Genomic DNA, 23,290 nt, shown 5'->3' on the forward strand with positions numbered 1-23,290 from the left:
GCAAAACAACAGGCACACCCTGCCACAAAACAGGACAATTTGGACCTGCGTGATGTTTGTGCAAAAACTTCTGACTTTGATCAATGATGATGATGCTGTCAGAGGACGCTGTTAACTTCAACATTCAGAAATGCCTTGTTTAGATCGTCAAGAAATGTAAAAGGTGTTCACTTGACTCAAGTCAACATATCAGGAAGATCTCACCACACATGCTCATATCACAGTCGTCTCTATGAAATATGACGGATTTTTTTTTCTGAGACAGCTGCAATGTGGTTTTGTTTAAATATTAAAATGATTAAAGACTTTTGTGTGACTATTCCTCTAAAAGCTATAATTTAAATAGCAATTTGTTATAGTAAAGAAGATAAAGCTTTAGAATTACCCTGCACTCCTAGAAATAGCCAGACATGCCCCTGTTACCTCCCTTTGTAAACATTTTACAATTTTGACAAATCTGTATTGGTTATCACTGCGGTACTGTCTCTTTCAAATGCAAGGTGTGAATACATAATTAGAGAGTTATGTGTTATGCAAGGAAAATGTATACTCATAAATGATAACATCACAGTCCACTTCATAATATCTGCAGGCTCTCTCTTTCTCACACAAACACAGAGTTCACCAGCTGAGTGACTTGAACACATCTCCACATCCTTTCACTGCTCTCTGATAACTGTCCACCTGCTGTCCTCCTGGAAGGCAGGTACAGAAGGGCCTAAGCAGCAAGTGCCTTTTGATTTGCTAGAATCTTGCAAGTACCTGTAACAGAAGTGAGTTTTATAAACATAATACATATTTCAAGCATCTCTAGCTCCTGCACAATTCTATCTCCTTGATCCCCATTACTAAGAAAGGCAACTATCCTGGAGTGGATTTTTTTCTAACAATCTCAGAATGCAACATGGATCTTTTCCATCCAATTAAAACATAAAAATCAAACTGCTGATCAGTGCTAATTATATGCTGCAAACCTTCATTTTCTTTTTCTTACATTTATTAGTCACGATGCCATGTTTTCTTCTAACAATAGTAGACAGAACATTTTACTTACTGCTTTGCAACACGAACAATGTCATTCTTGGTGATGGCAAAGAGGTGGTCACGGTACATTTGTCTCATTTCATCAGAATCCCATCCAAAAACTGTCTCTTGCCTTGGTTACCTGGTGTTACTGGCTTGTCCAGCTGTTATCCATTGAAACCACAGCAAAGAAAATATGCTAATTTATTTTCACAACATTGCTTTCTTTCATTCATTAAGATACACAAAAAGCACAGGAATGTTTTTAATCTATACTTGCTTCATTCATTTTCATAAAAATGTTTAAATATAATGGAACTCTATGTGTGCATTTGAGAGAATGTGTGTGTATATATATATAGATGTGTGCAAGGACTTACATAAATGCACATGCTAACAAAAACTTGGAATAGCCTGCCAAAGTCTCACATAAATAAAATTTTCAGTTGAGGCGAAAGTTAACAGTGTCCAGAATGATGGACAGAAAAAGGCTGTTTGGTTTAGCTTTTCGTAGAATACTATGTGGCACAGTCTTCTCAATTTTAATGAACTTGCATTGTTTTTTTCAGTCATTTCCATAAAGATAAATAAATGTTTGACATCCATTTCTGCAGCCTTTTTTTTTTTTGACAAAGTGCTCTATTTTAAAGTGCACAAAGTCAAATCTTAAAATGTTATCTTTTGAATTCAACCATTTAACACTGACAGCATTTTAAAGAAATTAGCACAGACGAAAGCTATGACTCTGCACATTTCTGATTATGCCTACACCAGCCTAAAAACTTTAGCAACTTAATGTAAGAAATCTTTCATGACAGCTGCATTTGAAGACCAACTTTGCACAGTGTATTTGGCAATTAAAAGGCACTCACCCCTTGAAAGACACTGATCTTAGCCTCTTCAAGGTCCTGTTGTGCAAACTGGCCAGTCGCTGCCCACTCCACACTTTGCTCAAACACACTAAGTGTCTGTGTGTTGTGTGGGTCTCTAAAACAAGCGTGTTTTTCAATTGCTCATTTTAAAAAGTAAATACTTCCTAATGTTCTCAGGGCAAATATATGTATACACCAACAGAGACATACCTAAGCTACAAACTTGGGTATGATCTCGGAAGTAGCTCCTAGCATAAGCAGTGGTTTGCAAAATGACGAAGGGGGTGGATGTCCATCAGGTGCTGTAAGGCAGGAGCATCCCCAAAAATCTTTTGCTTTTTTTTTAAGATGCTTATTAAATCAGATTTGTATTCTTCAATATTTGAAAATTTTTGTGTTTTAACATAAACGTGAAAAATTAAAATTAACAACTATCACTGTCTTAGTCCTTTATGATCACCCTTTAATTAGCCTTCAACACAATCCTTTGTTTTTCCATATTCATAATAGGATTTAAAATTGTGATCTTTTACATTAACTGCGCTACAAACTCTGACCAAATGCCCCCACCTGTAGGAGAAAAAACTGAAGATGCCATCACCAGATATTGCTCCACTTCCATATGCACCGCCTTTTTCTCTGAAACAGTTTTATGACCTATACACAGGTACTGTGCAAAGAACATCTCAGAAATAGAACATATACATATATATCCTTAAGCATGAATGCTAAAATCAAATGAAAAACAGGTTTTATGCATATGATGTACACATGTTGCATCTACACACACAAACACACGTGTTCAAAAACATTTTGTTAAAGTTTGTTTGCTTGAAATTAATGAATTTATATACACAAGCCTGTTTACCTTATTTCTCTGTGAAGATATTTTCTAGACAGGAGAGCAGCCAATACACTCAGTCTGTAGGAAGAGCAAGTCAAAACTATTTTAGTTGTGGACACTAAGCCCATGAACTTCTAAAACACAAATAAAATCAAGCCTACTGACCCTTGTGTTTTTACTGCAGGCAGGATAAAACAAAAATCAATAGAAGGGCAATGAACACAATTTTTATTGAAACAATGGAATACATGATGATCTCAAGTAAACTTCTACATTCATCTAATTTATTCTCACGTAATGAACTTGCAGGTAACTCACGCTGGGCGATCAGGATGTGTGAACGGAACAGCAGCAAAGCTGCATGCAACATAGTTCACAGAAAATGGAAGCTCAAAATGAGTAGACCAAGGGGCTGATGGAATATCTGTCACCTGAAAACATTTCAACAAGTTAATATGACACTGGCAACCATTTCAATGTAAACCCTAGACTGATCAGTATAAGAGTATGCTTTGCAAATCTTAAATTTGCATCAAACTGCTCCCTAATGTAAATAACACATAATGTCTGTCCATATTTATTAAAATAAATTTATTTTTATCATTTATTAATGTACAGTTTTGCATTATTTACAGCTTGCTTTTTTTCTTAGTTTTCAGTTACTTTTAAGGGCTGATTAATTACCATAGAAAGAGAGGACCAGACCAACTGTGCTTCTTCATGAAACAGATATGTCTTTTCTAGACAGCTGAGATTTTTTACTTTCAGCTTATTCTTTTTCTTTCTACCTTCCCTCACCTTTTCTGTATTTGACAAAGAGGATGCTCACACTCTATAGCTATCATAATTATCTCCACAGTTTGGCTGATTATAACTAGACTTTTGAGAGATGTGCTAGAAAAAGTATTCTAGTCTCAAAATATTTGCTAAAAAATCTTTCAAATTTTATTTTACCAGATTGCGTTATTTTACCAGTTTACCTTTCTATACACTTGAGGATCCTGGCAATTTCCTGGGAGCCCATTCAGGAAAGACTCCACTTGCCCACAAGAATTTTCCATTTGTTCAGGTGTTGCATTAACTGAAACTCTGTATGCAATCGTAAAATGAATATCAATTTTCTGACACCCTTTGTGACAGGATGCTCTCAATGGCCTTGCAAATTATTCACAGAGCCTTTCCCCATGTGCATCAGCTATCAAGTCTGATGCAGTCTTGATGGTAGGCATTGTTTTATAGATACTTAACAGTCAACACATGATGTTCAACACATCTTTTTAAACATTTACACCCGACTACAAAATTCTGCATCAGAAAATACTAAAGTTCTGTCTTACCTGAGATTTTCTTTGTTGAGAACAAGAGCTGCTATCTCTTGAAGCTGCTGTACTATAGATGTGAGATCTGAGGTTTCAGCAATACTCTTCATCAGTCTCACCTATATATCAAAAAAAGAAAACCAAGAGACAATTTATAAAAGGCAATTAAATCTTTGTCCCTTTTACCCTTTCAGCAGCTGTTGGATCTGCTACTCTTGGCATTTCACATGCCAAATGGAAAAACTGTTACCCTAAAGTCATTTCCATTTTATGCTGTTAATAAGTTTCCGGAATGGAAAATAGAAACTGAGGCTTTCACCTTTTCCTAAATCTTCATTTTACTGATCTATTCCTTAACTTAGAATGATTTTTCACAAGACAAGGAACAAGACTGCAGTGCATAGTTGGAGAAAAGCTGACTTATGATACAAAAATATTCCAAATCTCTTCTACTGAGAAAAAAAAAAACCCAACCTTACTCATGCCACTAACATTACCTGACTCATGCCACTGAAGAGCTCTTCAAGAGCAGCAGCAGAATTGAGAGAGGAGGCAGAATGGGCCAGGGCATATTTATGTCCTGCTTCAGAGACGCTGGCTGCAAGTTCGCTTGCTGTCATGCGGATCAGAGTTGTCAACCGTTGCAAGTCGTTAAAATCGGGGCTGAAATAATATGCACCCATGGTTGTACCTGAATACTTTCCTACCTATACAATATTTAAATTCGAGCACTGAAATATAAGCAGTCATGTTTGGAAATACAAAAAACAAACATGAACCCTAGTCTCATATACACACACACACAAGCAAAGAGGAGTTAGAGACCAAATTATATACTCTTTGTTATTTCTACTGTGATTCTACTGATTACAGCCTATCACAAAATGTTTTGAGGATGATTTAATGACTCCAATATCAGAAGAAATGGGGACATGCTAAACATCAAATAACCTTGCGCCTTTATCTTCGTTCACTCATGATAAAAACTATAATATAAACCTTGTGAAGATGAGATGCCACAGTTCCAACATCTTGCCCAGGTTACGTTCCAAACAATAAGATGAAAACACCAGGGCCTGAAAGAAAGTTTTCAGGAGTCTGTCAATAACATCTCATTTTATACCTTATTTTATCTAACAATTATGTCTTAAAAAAATTTAATGAGAGAGGAAAATAGGCAACTGATGGTGCGATGGTGCTCAGAAGCCTTATTGTCTACAACCGTCAAACAGAAAACACATGGACAAATGCCTAAAAGTGTCAGAGGGAACACATTAACAAATTAATGAAGTCCCATGACACCAAGATTCTTCTATTTATTTGTCATCTTTTTCCCCCATTAATACATGTTGTAGTGTGACATCAACAGGGTATTCAAAGTAGGTGCTCGTCATGATCAAAGTACTGAAAGCCAGTCAAATATCACTGTGCTACGGCTGTTCACTTTCCAGATAAAAGTCCTAAATAAACCTTGGAATAAGCAAGCTATATTTAAAATGATAATCTTGGGTTAAAGAATATAGTTCTATATTAAGCTGAGGTCACAAATACTAAGCTTGCACAGTGTATTTGCTGACTCTCATTATGTTACACTAGTTTACCAGTTGTGCTCTAGTCATACACATTAACACAAAACTTGCCTGGATAATAAAGAATCCCAACAGCTAACCTACTATTAGACTTTATTTTGTAAAAAAAAAAAACCCTGCAACTATTTTTTCTGAAACGTCCCACATGGCAGTACCTGCTGAAAAGATGTGGGGTCGGTGTGATGACAACCCACATGTGTGGATGCTGAAAGCCCTCCAGTATACAATTCCTGCTGTTGAGACATCCACAGATAGTCATGACCACCAGCTCCTATTCTAAAAAATATAATGCGTGGTTTTGCTTATGAAAAGCACCAGCAACATAAAACAAGCAACATTCTTATAACTCTGACATAATAAACTTCTTATTTTTTATTTAAACTGTTTCTTGTGTTTGTATCTTTATTTTTGTTCTTTCTGTTCTTTGATTATCAAGATTATTTTGTGGCTGCTTGTCCTGATGTTTTCATTTCATGATGAAAAGTTCACTGAGCATTCATGACAAAAATTAGATATCAGCTTGCAAACAGCTACATTATCCTAACTGAATTTTAAATAATATTCTATATTTGAAAAAATGTTTCAACACTCCTATTTCAAGAAACACTGTAGTAAAAGCATTCATTAAGAAATCTCAACTACCTCTTCTAAATAACTCTTTACTTATAGGTTAATTTCTTTCAATAAAGCAGATTCGATAGTAAAAAGGGATAGAGACAAAAGGAAGTCTGACCTGGTGATGATGTTACAGAACAAAGGTAGCAGGGCTGTTAGGTGAGAAGGAAACTCTGTGATGCTGGACACCATACGCAGGTAAGTCACACCATTTGTTGGCTGCTTGCTGTACTGCACTGGGACACCAGCTGACAAGCAAAGCAACACACATAATCATGTGCTGTTCTGTTTAGTTATGAATATCACAGCATACTGTGGCTGTCAGCCAGCAAGACAGCTACCTCCACCATAGCAAAATGCAGTATATAAAAATAGATCTACTTTCCTACTGCATCTGATGCTTCCAGAAGGAGAAAATCGCACAACTTCCAAATGGATAATGTTGCATATAGTCACTGTCATATGATGACTGACAGCACTAAAGAATTCTGATATTTACAAAAAGAGTATTCAAATGAATAAAAATGACTGCCAAGTTCCAGTTAAAGACTTACACAGAGTAGTCGTCTCTGTAATTTCAGGTTTGACCAGGGGATCAATGTCGTCCACTTTGAGGGACGGGAGGCATGACAGGTCCTCTTGTTCCATTTGTTTCTGCAGCAGCTCAATACCTGCAGCAAACATTGTTAGTTTTTAAAGTTGATACCAATCATTCTTCCATCCCTGATCAGTGGACATGAATTTTGTCTCAATATGAATGATACACATCCACCAAAATATACAACTGGCTTATCCGACATAATTTTTTATGATTCATTCATGTGTTAGCCTAGATGAGTTATTAAATGTTGTTTCTTCTTTCATTCCTTTCTTTATGACTCAGTGATACCAAGTAATACTATTGTAATATTTCCTAATAACAAACCTTAGGTAACTAAAACTTTTAAGAATAAGCTAAATAAAATTTTTTTTATATATTTTCTTCACCAGAGATGCCTTGGCAAAAAGACCAGCAAATAGGGATGCGAGGAAAACAATAAAAAGGTTAAAAAGACAGGATAAAGACAAGAGAAAATTATCGTGCCAGTGGCCTTTATTATGACTGGCAGGGGATTAAGTCAATAGCTTCCCTTAATCTGAAAGTGGACCATATGAGAAAATCAGGACTTGCCTAATATTTTTAAATAGTTCTTGTGCATGGTTTGAGAAGCATGATTTTTCTGGCAAGGTCAGGGAACCTGATAGTTTCTGACAGTGACAGTAATTTCTTATGTCTGTGTGATGGAATGATTTGGATCAGGTTAATTTTAATAAGGTGCAGGCTTAGAAGGGATCTGTGGGCACGACTTGCACTGCTGTGCCATTCAGATAGGTGGAGCGTTTTAACACCTCTTTTAACTCTCTGCTGACTCAAGTCATATTCCATAACTCGGGAAACTTGCTAACATTGTTCTACTTCCCAAGAATGTCAATCCCAATAAATTTAATGATTTTTGGCCCACAGCACTAACCTTCCCTGTAATGAAAACTCTGGAGATAATTGCCTAAAACCTTATCATAAACACTGTAGAGAACAAATAGGATCCACTGCAATTTGCTTTCAGGAAGGGGAATAGCGCTGAAGATGTTAAGCTGTTCCTTTTGAATACGTTGTGTAAACTTCTGGAAAAGCCAAAGGCACAAGCAATACTGCTTTTTGCTGATTTTAGTTGTGCGTTCAATACAGTACCACATTTTCTAGCCTTGAGATTGATTTCTGATTTTAATCTTCCACATCAAATGGTTTTGTGGATATTGAATTTTTTTTTTTTTACTTATTTTACTTTTTACTTTAGACAGCAAAGTGTTCTTGTAAATGGTCATTATTCTGACATTGTTATTACAAGAACTGGATTTCCCCAGGGCTGTTGTCTATCACCCCTGTTCCCCTGTTGTATATTATCTATACCATCTTTTTACTGCCAAGGGCCATTTGGATATTTATAACATCATTTGTGGCCATACAAAATTATCAACTTAAAAATTAGACGAGAAGCACATGTGCCTTTCCAGTCATATTCTCATGTGTCCTTTCTATCCTGCAATGGATATTTCTTGCATTTTCCTCAAAATTTTCATTATTATTATGATTCACTTAATATAAATTTATCTAAAAATCTCCTAGAATTATTGAATTTCTAGTTTGGCCTGCTGTTCCCCTGACTGGGCCAGATCAAAAGATTTCAGGTTGGATGTTCTCCACCACTGATGTATACGGACAGTCACAGAAGTACTGAGGAGAACAGCTATTCTTAAATTCTCAGATGATACCAAAGTAACTTTTTTTCTGCAGGGGAATAATCAAGATCATGGAAATGCATTATCAAATTTGGTACATTGGTGTGAAGAGAACTTTCTGGAAATAAATGTAGATAAGACAAAAGAGATGAGCATAGACCACAAAAACAAAAGATGATGTGGTTGTTTCCAAGATCATACACAATAAACCTGTTCAGATTGTTGACACCTTCAGGTACCTGGGCACTTTTTTAACTGCAAGTTTTAATGGGGTGTAAATACTGAGCACATCATTAAATGTGACCAACAAAAGTGTACCTTCTTTGTAACCTGAACAGTTTTTCAGTGAATAAAGCAGTTTCTTGGGCCACTTTTATCTTTCACTGAAAGTTTGAAAGTGTTTTATCTTTTTCCTTTGTATGGTGGTTCTGCAGTCTGTCTGTCCATGATAAGAACAGTTTGAGCAGCATTGTCAATATATGTTCTAAGGTAATTGATGTCAAGCAGTGGGATTTAGCTTCTTTTTGTAGTCAGCAAATTGTCAGAAAGGCACCCAGCACTACCTGCCTTATCCTTGTAACTAGCAGTTGTGCAATCTTTTTTTCCTAACTTTAGTAACTGAGCATACTTCCTGAGTATAATTTCACACTGGGATTAATAAATCTTGATATTGTTATCATCATTGAACAAGCATCCAGACAAATAGTCCATAAGCTTAAATGCTCCTTGAAGTGTCAAATAAAGCTACATCCAAGTGTTCTTACTTGATGGCATTTTCTGCTAAAGTCTTATCCAAAAAAAAAAAAAAAAAAAAAACACAAACCTCATGGAAATCTTATTTAGAATTATGTGATTTAAATTTACTTTTGTTTCTAATGTGTTCTCTATCCATCTCTGTCAGGACAGCCACTTTCTTGGCAAGCCTGTCCTTTTCTTCAGCCTGTTGCTTAGCAGTGTACTCAGGATCCGGGTTCATTGTTAGGGTAAGTCGATGAGAGTTTACCTGCAAGTAAATGGCTGTTACTTTAATTTAATATGATAATGAACTCATGATGATTCCCAGAATCTCCTTAAAGCAAACTTTAGATGTATGAATAATTATCTTTAACCACAGTACACAAGTAAATTTATAATCAAGCAAAAAAGCACAGCTAAAATTACAGAGCATCCAAAATATTCTAAGTGATGTCATGATACTGGAATTCCTTTACTCTATAAGTACAAACACAAAGCAAACAAATGGCAGTGATTATTGCTTTTTTTCTTTTTGTTTTCTTGTCTTCTTGTTTGTTTCATTGCTCTTTATTTTTTTTTGAAACTTGTATTTTTCCTTGATCATTTGTTTACTTGTTTGATTTGGGGTTGTTTTTAGTTGGTTTTGTTTCATTTGTTTTCCTGCCTTTCTGTCTCCTTGACTGCTAAGACTGCACTACAAACAAATGATCAAAAATATTACATGACTATTACTTGATAATGATGTTCACTTACTTTCAAGTAGTGCCTCACAGTCTCTTGCAGAAGTTGAGGATTGGCTTTCAGTTCTCGCCTCAGTTGCTCAACATGTTCACTCACTTGAATCAGTCTCACTGGGTCCCCATCATGGTTCCAGCTGAAGGCCACACCCTAGCAAGGATAACACACTGAAAACTGTTTCATGCATCATTGTTTATTATTTGGTGGTATGTCATTCTTTCCATTTATTTCCAGGATCAATTTAAGTGCTTGTTTCTTTTTAGCTCTTTCTTCTAAAATCCATGAAACTCTACAGGTTTAGCCAATGTGGATCTTTAAAAAAACTGTAATATGATTTCAATTTATGTTCACAAACAGTAATCTTCTACAAACATGTGTATCTTCAAAAGGCGTGCCTGAAATTAAAGAACACATTAAACACAAACTACATTTATGAACACAAAAGTAAAGAAAAACAAATAAGTTTAAATTGCTCTTTTTTCTCACAAAGCCAACAATCCCAAAGGATTATCCCTCCAACAAACCAACCCACTCCCCCTCCCACTCAGTCACTCCCTCACTTACAATGGCAAGGTGAAAACCAAAATTATTAGTTTGATGCTTCTGTCCCAGTTCAATCTTGTGCAGCAGAGCCTCTAGTCTTTCCTGCTCAAACCCTTCTCTACAACAGGAAAAATGTGAAAGCCGGCAAAATTTAAAAATGCAAACAGTAACATAGCTGATTATTATAATCCTTTTAATTCTGCTACCATGCTTACAAAGCCACCACATGAAACAGAAATCACTATAAGCTCTGCCAAATGCTGTAAAGCTATTCATAAGATAAAAGTCTGTTATTCATGCTGTTAACAAGCATTTGCTCCTCCCCTATAACGCAGCCTACCAACATAAAAAGTTCTTCCTTCTAATTTATGCCTATTTTAGACTGACAGCTGATGATCAAACCTGTGTGATTAATGCACTGAACATTTCTGTGAATAATAATAAATGCAAAATTTGTAAACCACATACTCACACTCCTAAGGAGCATGCTGATAGCGCTTAAGAACAAGAACAAAACATGGACAGCATGCAAGGGACAGAAAACAACATATGAACTATAAAAAAATAAACAACCGTACTAAATGAAGAATAAAATCAAATACAGAAAACAAAGAGGAACCAAATAACAAGAACAAGAGCTGAGAGTAACACGATATTGCAAAAAGAATGGTGGGAAAAAGGACTAGCATTATGGGAAAGGTTATTAGGAGTAATGTTTATGGAAGAGGAGTATTTTCAGTGCACATTTAAAGGATTCAATAGTGGGTAGGTGCCAAATATGGAAAGGGAGAGAGAGTTCCATTGTTTTGCTGCACAATAACTGAAAATCCAGTGGCACTAAGCTGTTGCTTTGGTGACAGGAAGAGTAAGGAGACAATCATGTAAGGGAAGAGCAGTTCAGAGAAATAATCAGGGCAGGTGCCAGCAAAGAAAATAAAACACAGCACATATAGTTTGTACTGGATGCCAGAACGGGTAGCCAGTGCAGAAAACAAACGAGAGGCGGCATGGTCCCATTTCTTAGCTCTAAGCACCAGTCGTGCAGCAGAGTTCTGTACTTTCTGAAGTTTTTGAAGAAGGTATGCAGACAGCCAGTAAGTAAAGAATTGCAGTAATCAAGTCTGGATAGAACAAATGCACAGACAAGAGTGTTGGTAGCGTGAGTAGACAGAATGGGACAGATGAATCTGATCTTGCGTAGCTCATAGTAGGCAAACTGACAGACAGCTGTCACTTGTTTAGCAAGAGTCATGTCTGCACTGACAATGAATCCCAGATTCCTGATGGAGGGTGTTGGTTTCGCCCACCTTGGGGTGACTTGGTGAACAAACGGGTGAAGATGGATTTCTTCTTATCATCCAGTCTTTGACTTCATTAATACAGACCTCTACAGTGCTGGCAGCAGAGTGAGACTCAGCCAGTGGAGTGGAGCAGTACAGGTGCATATCATCAGCATATAATTGATGAGAAACATAAGACTGGATACAAGATGAAAGTGGTTTCATATACAGAATAAACAGAACTGGGCCGGTTACTGACCCTTGAGGGATGCCACAAAAAAGTGGAGCAGGGCGAGATGTTTGACCATCAATGAACACAGTATGCATCCTATCAGTGAGATAAGAGTTGAACCACGCAAGTGCTGGTCCAGAAATCCCGTGAGGGTGTGTAGTCTATGAAGGAGCAGAGAGAAGTCAATAGTGTTGAATGCAGTAGACAGGTCCGGTAGAGTTAAGGCAGAAACATTACTGCTGTCAAGGGCAGTCGGTGTCGGTGGTCACTTTAATTAGTAGTTTCAGTACTGTGAAAAGGTCTATATGCTGACTAAGCATTGGGGATAAAATACTTTTCTATTTGAACCAATTTTAATAAGTAATGAGCCAAAGTTTAATACTGTTTGATCACTGTTATTCATATAACATTTCCGGACATTAAACAAGTGCTTTTATAATTCTGGTTAGTGACAGAGATGACAATATCCAAAAGGATTGTTCAAAAAAAAAAAAAAGTTCATAACTAAAATTTTAACAACAGAAAGCTTACTTGACAACTTTGTCCATGGTTTGGTCAATAATCTGTAAGACTGTGTCCACATCAGATTCTTTTATACCTTGGAGTCCAACCGCAAAGCTTCCTTCTTTTGTCTGCCCCTGATAACTAGATAACAGGCCAAAATCAAGATAAATTGTAATGCATCTCATCCAATGGATTAAACTGCAACACATTCTATCAGGGCTTCTGCTTACGCAAAAAACTGCGTACAGTACGCATTAAAAGTTCAGAGGACCCCTTCAATGGGTCCCAGGGGATCCCTTCAAATTTGAGCAAAGAACAGATACAAAATTGGGTAAGTGTAGTGTCTTACGTTGTAGCCCAATCTATTTCGTCTGCGACAAGGTGAGAGTTACTTCCCTTGCACTGAGTTTTTTTTTTTTTTCCCCTTACCGGGAAGAGTTCTAACCTATTTCCAAGATGTCGTTGACAGCATGGTTGAAATCATCGTCTCAGAACAGGAAAGAAAGTGAGCACCCCAAGTACAATGAGCATAAGCTCATCACAGATGCTTGCACAGACATCACGGCACAGAAATCTCGCCGTTTCTGACTAGACATTATAGTGCTTTGTGTGCCTGAAAGGCAGTTGAACATAGTAGTTGATTTGTTGGGGGTTTTTTTCAACTTAGTAAAGTGTATCGTGCTGCGAGCTCTCAGCCGACCAACACCAGACACTGTCGATTTGATGACAACTCTTTAATCTAGTACAAAACAATATGGCTGCTCGCCAACCTTGACATTACTAAAATCTAACATAAAGCCCTGGATGTCCCCCCCCCGGGACAACTCTTATCATGACATCTCCCCTCCCTTGAGATACTTCACTTGATGGGGAGAATGTTTACTCTCTAATCAATGTTCAATACATAATCAGTCTTTATAACGTGCGGGCAGGGTGATTATTCTGCCGCTACGAGTCATTCTAGGTGTAGAGCTGCTACTGGGATGGGAATCTCCTGGATCTGGAGTAGCACTATGTCTGGCTTCTGTAGCAGGACCACCTTTACTAGACGTCGATTCTGGACACTGAATCGGATCGCTGACATGAAGCGCTGTCTCTGGTTCACCTGTCACTGGGACTTGGGAAGTATACAGGGAAAAGTCATTTTGGACAGGACTGGGTCTGGAACTGGACTGCTCCGGCTCGAAGTTTCTTGACCTTCTGAGATGACCTCTGTTGCGTCGAAAACTGCCTCTTGGAGTTTGTACAATGTATGACCTTGGAGCACACTGCTGCAGAATGACTGCTGGACTTCCCCAGTGCTTCTCACCATCTAGCTTCTGCAATACAGTGTCGCCTGGAAGCAGTTCGTCAAGCGGTCGCGCTCCATGACGCTTGTCAAAACAGTTCTTGTAAGACTGCTTTGCTTTTGCATCGCTCGCTGTTACAGCTGTTTTATCAAATGTCTTTGACTCAAGGTTCTCAGGCAATGTAGGTAATGTAGTTCTCAGTTTTCTTCCACAGGCTAATTCTGCTGGACTATATCCTGTAGCAGAAATAGTAGTGTCTCTGTATATCAATAGAGCTAATTCAGGTTCATCTTGCTGCAGAATCTTTTTGGCAATTTGAACTGCTCTTTCAGCCTCTCCATTACCTTGTGGATAGTGTGGACTTGTTGTAACATGTTGAAATCCCCACTTTACTGCAAATTCCTGGAACTCCCTAGATGTGAATTGCCTTCCATTGTCTGTAACAAGAATCTCTGGGATTCCTTGGCGTGCAAACATGCTCTTCAGAAGTTTGATAACTTCTGCTGATGTACTAATCTTGATGTGCGCAAGATCAATAAAGCGCGAATAATAATCTACAAACACAAGGTATGATTGTCCTTTGAATTCCAGCAAATCTGCTGCACACTTCTGGAATACACGCTGTGGTAATTCTGTCGGTATCAAAGGTTCCTTGCTCTGTGTCGGTTTCTTCTCCTGGCAATGTCTGCATTCTTCAACAATTCTTTTAATGCTGCCATTAATACCTGGCCACCAAACTGCTGCTTTTGCTCTATCTCTGCACTTAGTGATTCCTAAATGACCTTCATGTATCCTCTTCAGGATATCATCATGAAGTGGTGCTGGCACAACAATGCGTGTTCCTCTGGTAAGGAGACCATTGTGCACACTAAGTTCCATGCGCACTGCATAATAGTCACGAAGGTTATCTTCTACATCTGTAATGTATTTTGGCCAGCCTTCATTAGTGTAGCGAATTGCTTCTTGAATCAGTCTGTCTTTTCTTGTTTCTTCTGCAATCTCTTTCAGACGCTTGTCTGAAGCTGCACATGACCACGAAATGTCTACACTACTCAAATATGCCTCAACATCTTCTGAAAGTGTTATAACTTCAGATTCACCAGTGGTTAACTGAGGACTTCGGGATAGAGCATCTGCGATGACAAGCTTCTTCCCTGGCACATACTCTGCTGTGATGCTGAATCTCATGAGGCGCATCAACATGCGTTGGCATCTGATAGGAGTATCTTGCAAGTCACGATTGTTGATTAGTGGCACAATAGGTTTGTGATCAGTCTGTAGTCGAACATTGTCAAGACCAATCAGGTATCTGCTGAACTTTTCACAAGCCCAGACTGCTGCCAGTGTTTCTTTCTCTATCTGTGCATATCTGCATTCACTAGCAGTCAATGTTCTTGAACAATATGCCACAGCTTTGAGACCTTCAGGATGCTGCTGTAGCAACACACCACCAATGCCATAACTACTGGCATCTGAGCTGACAATTGTAAGCTTTGCCGGATCGTAGAATGCTAGTGTTGGTGCTGAAGTAAGCAGTTTCTTCATATCTGCCATTGCTTTGACTTGCATCGAGCCCCAACTCCACTCTCGATCCTTCCCCAGCAGTTGCGTCAATGGCTGAAGTACTGTAGACAGACTTGGCAAATACCGCCCTAAGAAGTTGCACATGCCCAGCATCCTCCTCAACTCGGGTACATTAGTTGGATCTGGCATGGCGATTATTGCTTCAACCTTTCCTGGGTCTGGTGAAATTCCATTCTTGCTGATTCTATGACCCAAAAATTCAATCTCATGCTTCCTGAGCTCACATTTCTCATAGTTGAGTTTCAGGTTAGCACTGGCAAGTGTTTTCATGACTCTCTCAAGATGTTTCTCGTGAGCTTGTTCATTCTCACTATAAACAAGGATATCATCAAAATAGCAGATTATGTTGGGTACATCCTTTAGGATAGTCTCCATGGTCCTCTGAAAAATCTCTGGAGCTGATGAAATACCAAATGGTAATCTCTTGAAGAAATATCTCCCACATGGAGCGATGAATGTAGTAAGTTTTGCAGAATCTGGATCAAGGGGAATCTGATAGAAACCTGATGTTGCATCAAGCTTGCTGTAAACTGCTGATCCAGAAAGCTTATGTAAAATATCTTCCAGTGTTGGCAAGGTATACCGCTCCCGCTTCACTGCAGTATTGAGCTTCTTGTAATCAACACAAATACGTATGCTACCTGATTTCTTCATTACTGGCACAATGGGAGAGCACCAATCTGTTGGCTCTGTTATTTCCTCTATAATCCCTGTTTCCTGCATTCTTTTTAATTCTTCCTTGACCTTGTCCAGCAATGGTATTGGTATTCTCCTTGTTGCATGAACACTGTATGGCTCAATGTTTTCTTTCAAGATGATTTTGACTGGTGGACACTGCACAGGTGTCTTGTCAAGTTTTCCAAATAAGGCATTGACAGCCTCTATCCTCTTCACTAAACCTAATCTGGATGCTGCTTCTCTACTAAGCAGATTTTCAGTGATTGCTTGCACAACAAACACTTTCAGCACATGAAGCTGGTCATGAATTCTTGTTGTAGTAATGAACTGTCCATCACACTTCAGGACTCCTCCTACACTCTTTAACACTACATTGGTCTTCAATAGCTTGGGACATGGTGACAACTTTTTGTACTGTGTAGATGAAATGACAGAAACATCTGCCCCTGTGTCAATTTTGAACTTGACATCACAACCGCCAAACTGTAATACAGTTGTCCACGGTGGTTCTCTACTGTCACTGCACAAAGTCCCTACAAAATGTTCCTTTACTTGTTTTTCTTCAAGTGCCTGCACTAACTTTGTTCTGCACACTGTAGCAAAGTGTCCAAGCCTACCACACTTGTTACACTTCCTTCCCTGAGCTGGGCACACACATGTTCTAGCATGCCGTCTGCCACAACGAGTACAGCTTGACACGTTAACTGCTGACGATGCAAAGTCACTCTTTTCTGCTCTACCGCGACGACGACCACTGAAGCCGCGCGAACTGCCAGTTGCACCTTTGCACTGACTATGGACTTGCTGAGCACCACCATAGGCACTTTTCTTGAATTGCACTGCGTCCACATTTGTGCGACGCTGGTCAGAAAGCTGTGCTTTCACTTGCTCATATTGCCTTGCCTGCAAGATGGCGTCTTGCAGTGTTAGATCTGCCTTTAATTGTAATCTTTCGGACAAGTCTCTGTCGAGGATCCCTAACACGAGGCGATCTCTGATAGCTTCATCTTTGTCTCTTACGTCTGCCTTTGCAGCGAGCTCGTATAAATCTCTAATGTATTCTTCGATACTTTCGTCCGGTTTCTGATTTCTGGCGTGAAATCGTGCACGCTCATGGATGATATTGCGTTTTGGCACAAAGTAGTCATCAAATTTTTCCAGAACAGTGTGTCGTATTCTTGCCGCTGTCGTGCATCCAGACCAAACGACGTGAGAATGCGTTCTGCGTCGTTGCCCATAGTGTAGATCAACGCACTGACCTGAACTGCTTCATCGTCTTTGTCTAGTTTTGATGCACATCTGAAACGCTGAAATCGTTGTTTCCACTCAGGCCACAAGTTTGGCTGGGAAAAATTGAATTGTTCTGGCGCTCTAAACGGAGCCATATTCAGCAGCTTGCGTGATTCACTGTGATAATGATAATCCCAGTTCTGACACCATGTATCGTGCTGCGAGCTCTCAGCCGACCAACACCAGACACTGTCGATTTGATGACAACTCTTTAATCTAGTACAAAACAATATGGCTGCTCGCCAACCTTGACATTACTAAAATCTAACATAAAGCCCTGGATGTCCCCCCCCCGGGACAACTCTTATCATGACATAAAGGGACCCCTTAAAGTTAGCCTGGGACCCCTTAGAAATCTGAAGAAGGGGTCCCTGGGACCCCAAAGAATTTAGCCTTAGCAGAAGCCCTGATTCTATCATGTTTTCCTGTATACAACTAAATGTATACCTGTTTATGTTTACAACTTTATATCCAAATATTTGTTTTTCTAGCAACAAATTAGTTAATAAATATATTTGATTGTATACCCAGTGATTGGAGCATAGTCACTACCAATATTAGAGGCAAGCAAGGCTTTGTAGAAGGGAGCAGCTTCTCCCTCTGTAAGCAAGCTGCACACAACTTGAAGCTTGAAGGCCTCAAATGTGTCTGTGATGCTGTCGAAAAATAAGAGCAATTAGAAGAAAGAAAAAAATCTTTTTTATAAAAAATAACTGAAATACATTTGTAAATGTTAATGCTGAAAGCTTAATTATTATAAAAACACTGTTCACATATCAGTCCTATGCATTATAAAAGACTATAAATAGGGCTAAAATTAATTCTGCTGATGTCAATTTTTAGGAAGACGATAGAAACAATACAATTTGTATTATAAATAGCTTAGCATGCAAACTGCAAGAGAAATGTTTCAGACAAAATTTGTAATTAAGATTACATTTAGGTAAGACCTACTCTGCAAGAAGATAATTGACAGCTACTGTAGTTTGTTTGCTGGGGTCTGCAGCCATGGGGTCTGGCGGACATGTCAGTCTGTGCTGTCTCTGATAAACAAGCAAAGAAGCAAGCATTATTTCTTAAGTCTGTTAATCTTACCTCTAGGCTTTATGACACTTCTAGCTGAACAATTACCTGCCATCACCTACTACTGCTAGAATTAGAAATCAACTGCAAGACAGCTTGCAAAAACTACACAAGTAAAACAAATTGCTATTGTGCAACTTTACTGATAAAAATTTCAAATGTTGAGGTTACAGAATGTTGTTCTCATTCCATTTTATTGCTTTGATTTCCTACACACAAACTAAAATATCTTAAGAGCAACCACTCTAAGATTACTCTTTTTCAATAATGCAGTTACTCCAGGGTTTTAAAACCCAGGTACAATGCTGCAATGGACTGTCTATATTATGGTTTTTTGTTTAGTTTTTTAATTTGTGAACTGGTCTCTTTTTTAATTTTTGTTTTTCTGCAAGTTGTTGTTTGATTTGTTCAGTTCTTCTAATATTTAGTTGTATCACTTGCCATTGACATTTTTTTCCCATTGTCCTCATTCGATCTTGTCTAATGAATGATTTGAAGATGTATGTTTGTGTAATACCATCAGGTTATATACACAGAAAATAATGTTTCACAAAAAGAATAAATATCCATTTATTCTGTAAAAACAAGGCTCTTTGTTATCTATATTACTCCTGATCATGTCATGCCCTGCATCCTGTCACAACTACTACATAATTCTCTTTATTGCTGCAGGCTTTTGGTTCCCAATCAAAAGGAGTATCAAAGATGAAAACAAGAGGTTAGATATCACTCATCACTCTTAAAACATCATTGAACATGCTTTTAGAGGCTAACCCCTTTACCAAACAATTTGATTACCCACTTCTTAATGTGCAAAAATATGAGTCAATATCACTGGTATACGAATTGAAATGAAAAGACAATATAACATGAGGGATGAAGAGAATAACATGACAAACTCACAGGTGCTGACCAGCGTGGCTCATTAGGAACAGACGTACTGACTGGAATTCTGTTAAAGTGCTGAAGGTAGGTGTTAAGATATTCCAGGTGACCCAGCAGAGGGAAGTTGCCATAGGTAAAGAATCTTAAAATAATAAAGAGACAAAATGTGTACCACCATTACTAAAATTTAACTTGGACTACTTCAATAATTTCTTACTTCAGATGTTTGCAGATCTCAAATGAAGCCCACTTCTTTTCATTCGTATTTTTAAAAATAAGCCTCTCATTATACTCTTACACTAAGATAGTAAAACAAGAATGAACATGTAATTACTGAATTAACCCAGTGCTTACTTGGCATTGGAAGGGTGGTAATGGGTTGCATGGAAGTCTTTCAGCTGTTGCCAGGTGAGGTCAGTAATATAATGGGGATCACCTCCTGACACAATTCCATAAGTGTGACTTGGCAACAGCTGGCTCTGGGCTGCCATACCAAACAGGTTCTGGGAACTGGACTACATGTGCATAATACACAGCATTAGTTTTCAACTTCAATTACATGTAGAACTATTGTAACATTGCTACAAAAGTATTTCTCTTTTACTGTATGCTCAGAGTATACGATGCAGTTAAGATTTTTTTTTTTTCTAAGCTCTTTAAACACATTTACAGTACTTTACTAAATGCATATTTACTACATTTCACACTAAACATGCTTTCAAGAAATGTATAATCCATTATTAGTATTTTAATTACTATAACTGCTGAATGTTTATGCAGATATAAAATAATATTTCTTGATATGAAACATGATGGACATACAATAGTCTCTGTTGGCACTAAAGAATAAACAGAAATAAAACAGACAACTACTCACAAACACTCCTTTCATTTCATTATATACAACACCTTTGAAGGTGAGGGGAGACCCAGGATCATTGGAATCCTCATGTTCTAACCTCCAACCCTCTTGACTGTAAAAAGAAAATAAGAAGAAAGGATAACACCTATTTATCACCAACAACAAACATTCCTTCTTGCTTGTACTGGTTCTCCTTCAAAGAAAGAAAGAATGAGAAAGCCTGTTTTTATGTTATACATGAAAGTACAGAACCAATAAAGCTAGCATACTCTAGTGAAACTACAACCACCAAACAATTCTTTTCAAACATTCACACACTCCTCTCTCTCTTTTGCCTCCTCCACCATTTCTCTCTCTCACACAAACACAAAAATATGGATACATGTGCATCACTCAAAAAACAGTGCTATTCTTAAAGTCAGATACACATATATTTTTTAAGCCAAAGAAAGTGTTATTCTCACCAGAAGTCAAGTTCCCTAAGCAGAGGTCTGAAAACTGCATCAAGATAGACCGACAAAAGATTTTGAAAATCTTTTGGGTTTTGTGTGGAGAATGGATACATTGTCCAGTCATTTGCTGAAAGTGGAAGGATTGGTAAGATGTTTAATAAGCATATCTACACTGCTAAAGAAATGTATAAAATGCAATGATAAATAATCAGTGATGCTGATCATGTACCCCACAGAAAAAGATATGTGGCAGAAAAATAGAAAAAAAATAGCTGAACTGTATGAACCCTATGAACTATAATGGCAACAATGAAAATAACAATAATATATACAATTCCCTGGACACTGACAATTTCTTACATGATGGCAGTTGTGCTAACGCGCAAAGATCACATTATAACTATAATCACGAGGGCACAGGGAGGAAAAAATCTTGCCATTCCCTCACAAAACCATGGCCATGAGTAAGACATTTAATTAAAAAAACCAAATATCTGCATTAATCTTTTGGGTGCACAATGTTATTAGTTATTTTCAATACTTCACTACTACTGAAGAGACTTTTTTCTTAAATAAAATACCTGTAAGAGCATTCATGAATGTAGCCAATGATCGGCTAAGCATTTTGAAGAAAGGATCTCGAACAGGAAACCGATGGGATCCACAAAGTGCAGTATGCTCCAGTATATGTGCCACACCTGTACTGTCCATAGGTGTGGTGCGGAACATGACACTAGCCAACAAAATAAAAAAGAAAAAAGATATCTTAAAACATCAGGATTCTCTCTTGCAAAAGGGTCTTGAAGCAGACAACAAATTATAAAAAAAATAATTACTGTATTCAATAATATATTTCTCCTGCTTTTCACACTTATATCATATGTTATGCTATTGTAAACTTTCACCACAGCATAGGTTAAGGCAACAAAACATAAATCATTTAATTCTAGTGCAGGAATTTTCTTTGGCACTGGCAATGTTTTTCTGGAATAAGGAGACAGAACCATCAATGCACTAACAGAATACTTCATACCTGAAAGCATTGTTGTCATCATCTTTTGCTGCATGCAAGTGTTGCGGCACCTGTCTTATCATGCTGAAGCATAACAGCAGTGATGTAAAAATCTGGTACCTCCACCACCTGTAGTACAACAAATCTATATTTTTGAATTTGAATAGGTTTTTATCTGTGATCTCTTTAACTTTAAACATTTAGATTTGTAACTTTTATACTTGTGAGTTATGAGAAAGAATAACCATAACTTACCAATTAGCTAGCTGTCTTATCTTGTTTAGGGAAATACAATAGGTTAATGTAAAATCAAAACAACTTTACAGAGGATAACAAATTGTAATACAAGTACCACAAGTTATATGAAAAACTTACCCTGTTAACAGTATAGCCACTGACTTTGTCTCCAGGTTTATAAGCTCTAGCTGCATCACGGGGTTGGACATTGGTGGATCGAAGTACACGTGAAAAACTAGAGAAATAAATGTTCTGTGGATATTCAAGCTGAGTCACTTGTTTCTTCACTATATATAAAACAGGGTGATGTATATGCTTATCGGTCAGTGCTAGTGCTAATGGTGATAAAAGCTGCAATAGTGGTGACAATATAGCTAGTTTTAAAATGTGTTTAGTTTTCCCTCAACTGCGTTTCTTATATTCCATGCTAGTTTAATACTTTGTACAAGGTACCTGTGACATAGTCGATAATTCTTGCCAAGGAGATACCACCCTCTTCTACACATCATCTTGTAGAACAGTTTGTAATGACTCCACACCAGATTCAGGCTGAAAGAATATTTGACACAAAACTTACATGACGCGTGTTTATATAACAAACTAAAAAAACAGTACTCGAGTGACAAACACGTTTGGAAATGTAGAAAAATCCTGGAAAGGGGAAAAAAACAGGAATTGAGAAAGAGTGAGTGGAAAACAGCAAGAAATGAATACTAAAAAAAAAAGAACACGCGTAAAGATAACATTAAGAAGCAAGTGCTGTTTGCTTAAAAGCATGCATTCGACTTAATTGTAAGCAAGAGAAGATCTCGATCGGGGACCTTGAGTTTCGCTGAGCGGAGATCAGCAAGGACGAAATACACATAATCAGACACCGATTTTCTATTATTTCTTTTACTGGGAATGAATCAAGGGGGCTTTGGTACTTAGACTATATTAATTATATCTAGTCTCACGTTCTTACCTGCTGAGGTTAAACTGAATGGGTTAGTGTCTAATCCAGAAAACGAAAGTTAAATCTATTTCATCATTTGACTTTGAGGGTATAAAGAAGGACGAATTAGAATGTGAAATATCTACAGATATGTAATCAGAAATACACTAATCTCCATTTAATTATTCTGACAGGTTCTGTTCGCGGTAATCCCAGCAATCTGAGCAACTGCTTAAAATTCTTTCTCTGTGTTATCCACGTTTGTACAAGGGCGCTGCCATGTTAACATTAAAAAGTCGCGTAACTGTTAAAGGTCCCTGTTTTTAAAATACTTTTTATACTTCTTTTATACCTACAGTGTTTTGAAAATTTTATGTAGATTAGTTTTTAAGTAGACTAGATATTATTTTGAT

The 23,290-nt window shown here is 37.7% G+C and overlaps 1 protein-coding gene across 1 annotated transcript; it reads right to left on the minus strand.

Annotated features, from left to right (window-relative positions):
- Positions 1 to 659: 659 nt before the first annotated feature.
- LOC112561126 (presequence protease, mitochondrial-like) lies at positions 660 to 23,157 on the minus strand. The gene is given in 30 exon segments (XM_025233385.1): positions 660 to 762; positions 1,055 to 1,133; positions 1,136 to 1,187; positions 1,896 to 2,010; positions 2,466 to 2,534; positions 2,764 to 2,817; positions 3,058 to 3,170; positions 3,720 to 3,828; positions 4,077 to 4,177; positions 4,556 to 4,721; positions 5,058 to 5,134; positions 5,803 to 5,923; positions 6,381 to 6,510; positions 6,817 to 6,933; positions 9,404 to 9,542; positions 10,028 to 10,162; positions 10,577 to 10,673; positions 12,599 to 12,712; positions 17,940 to 18,068; positions 18,367 to 18,455; positions 19,399 to 19,522; positions 19,735 to 19,895; positions 20,258 to 20,354; positions 20,707 to 20,821; positions 21,276 to 21,427; positions 21,728 to 21,771; positions 21,773 to 21,835; positions 22,082 to 22,178; positions 22,397 to 22,492; positions 22,908 to 23,157. Coding segments are annotated over 29 exon segments (3,018 nt in total). The 5' UTR covers positions 22,453 to 22,492; positions 22,908 to 23,157.
- Positions 23,158 to 23,290: the final 133 nt, after the last annotated feature.

Source organism: Pomacea canaliculata, linkage group LG1 (assembly GCF_003073045.1).
Source record: "Pomacea canaliculata isolate SZHN2017 linkage group LG1, ASM307304v1, whole genome shotgun sequence".
Taxonomy (NCBI): Eukaryota; Metazoa; Mollusca; class Gastropoda; order Architaenioglossa; family Ampullariidae; genus Pomacea; species Pomacea canaliculata.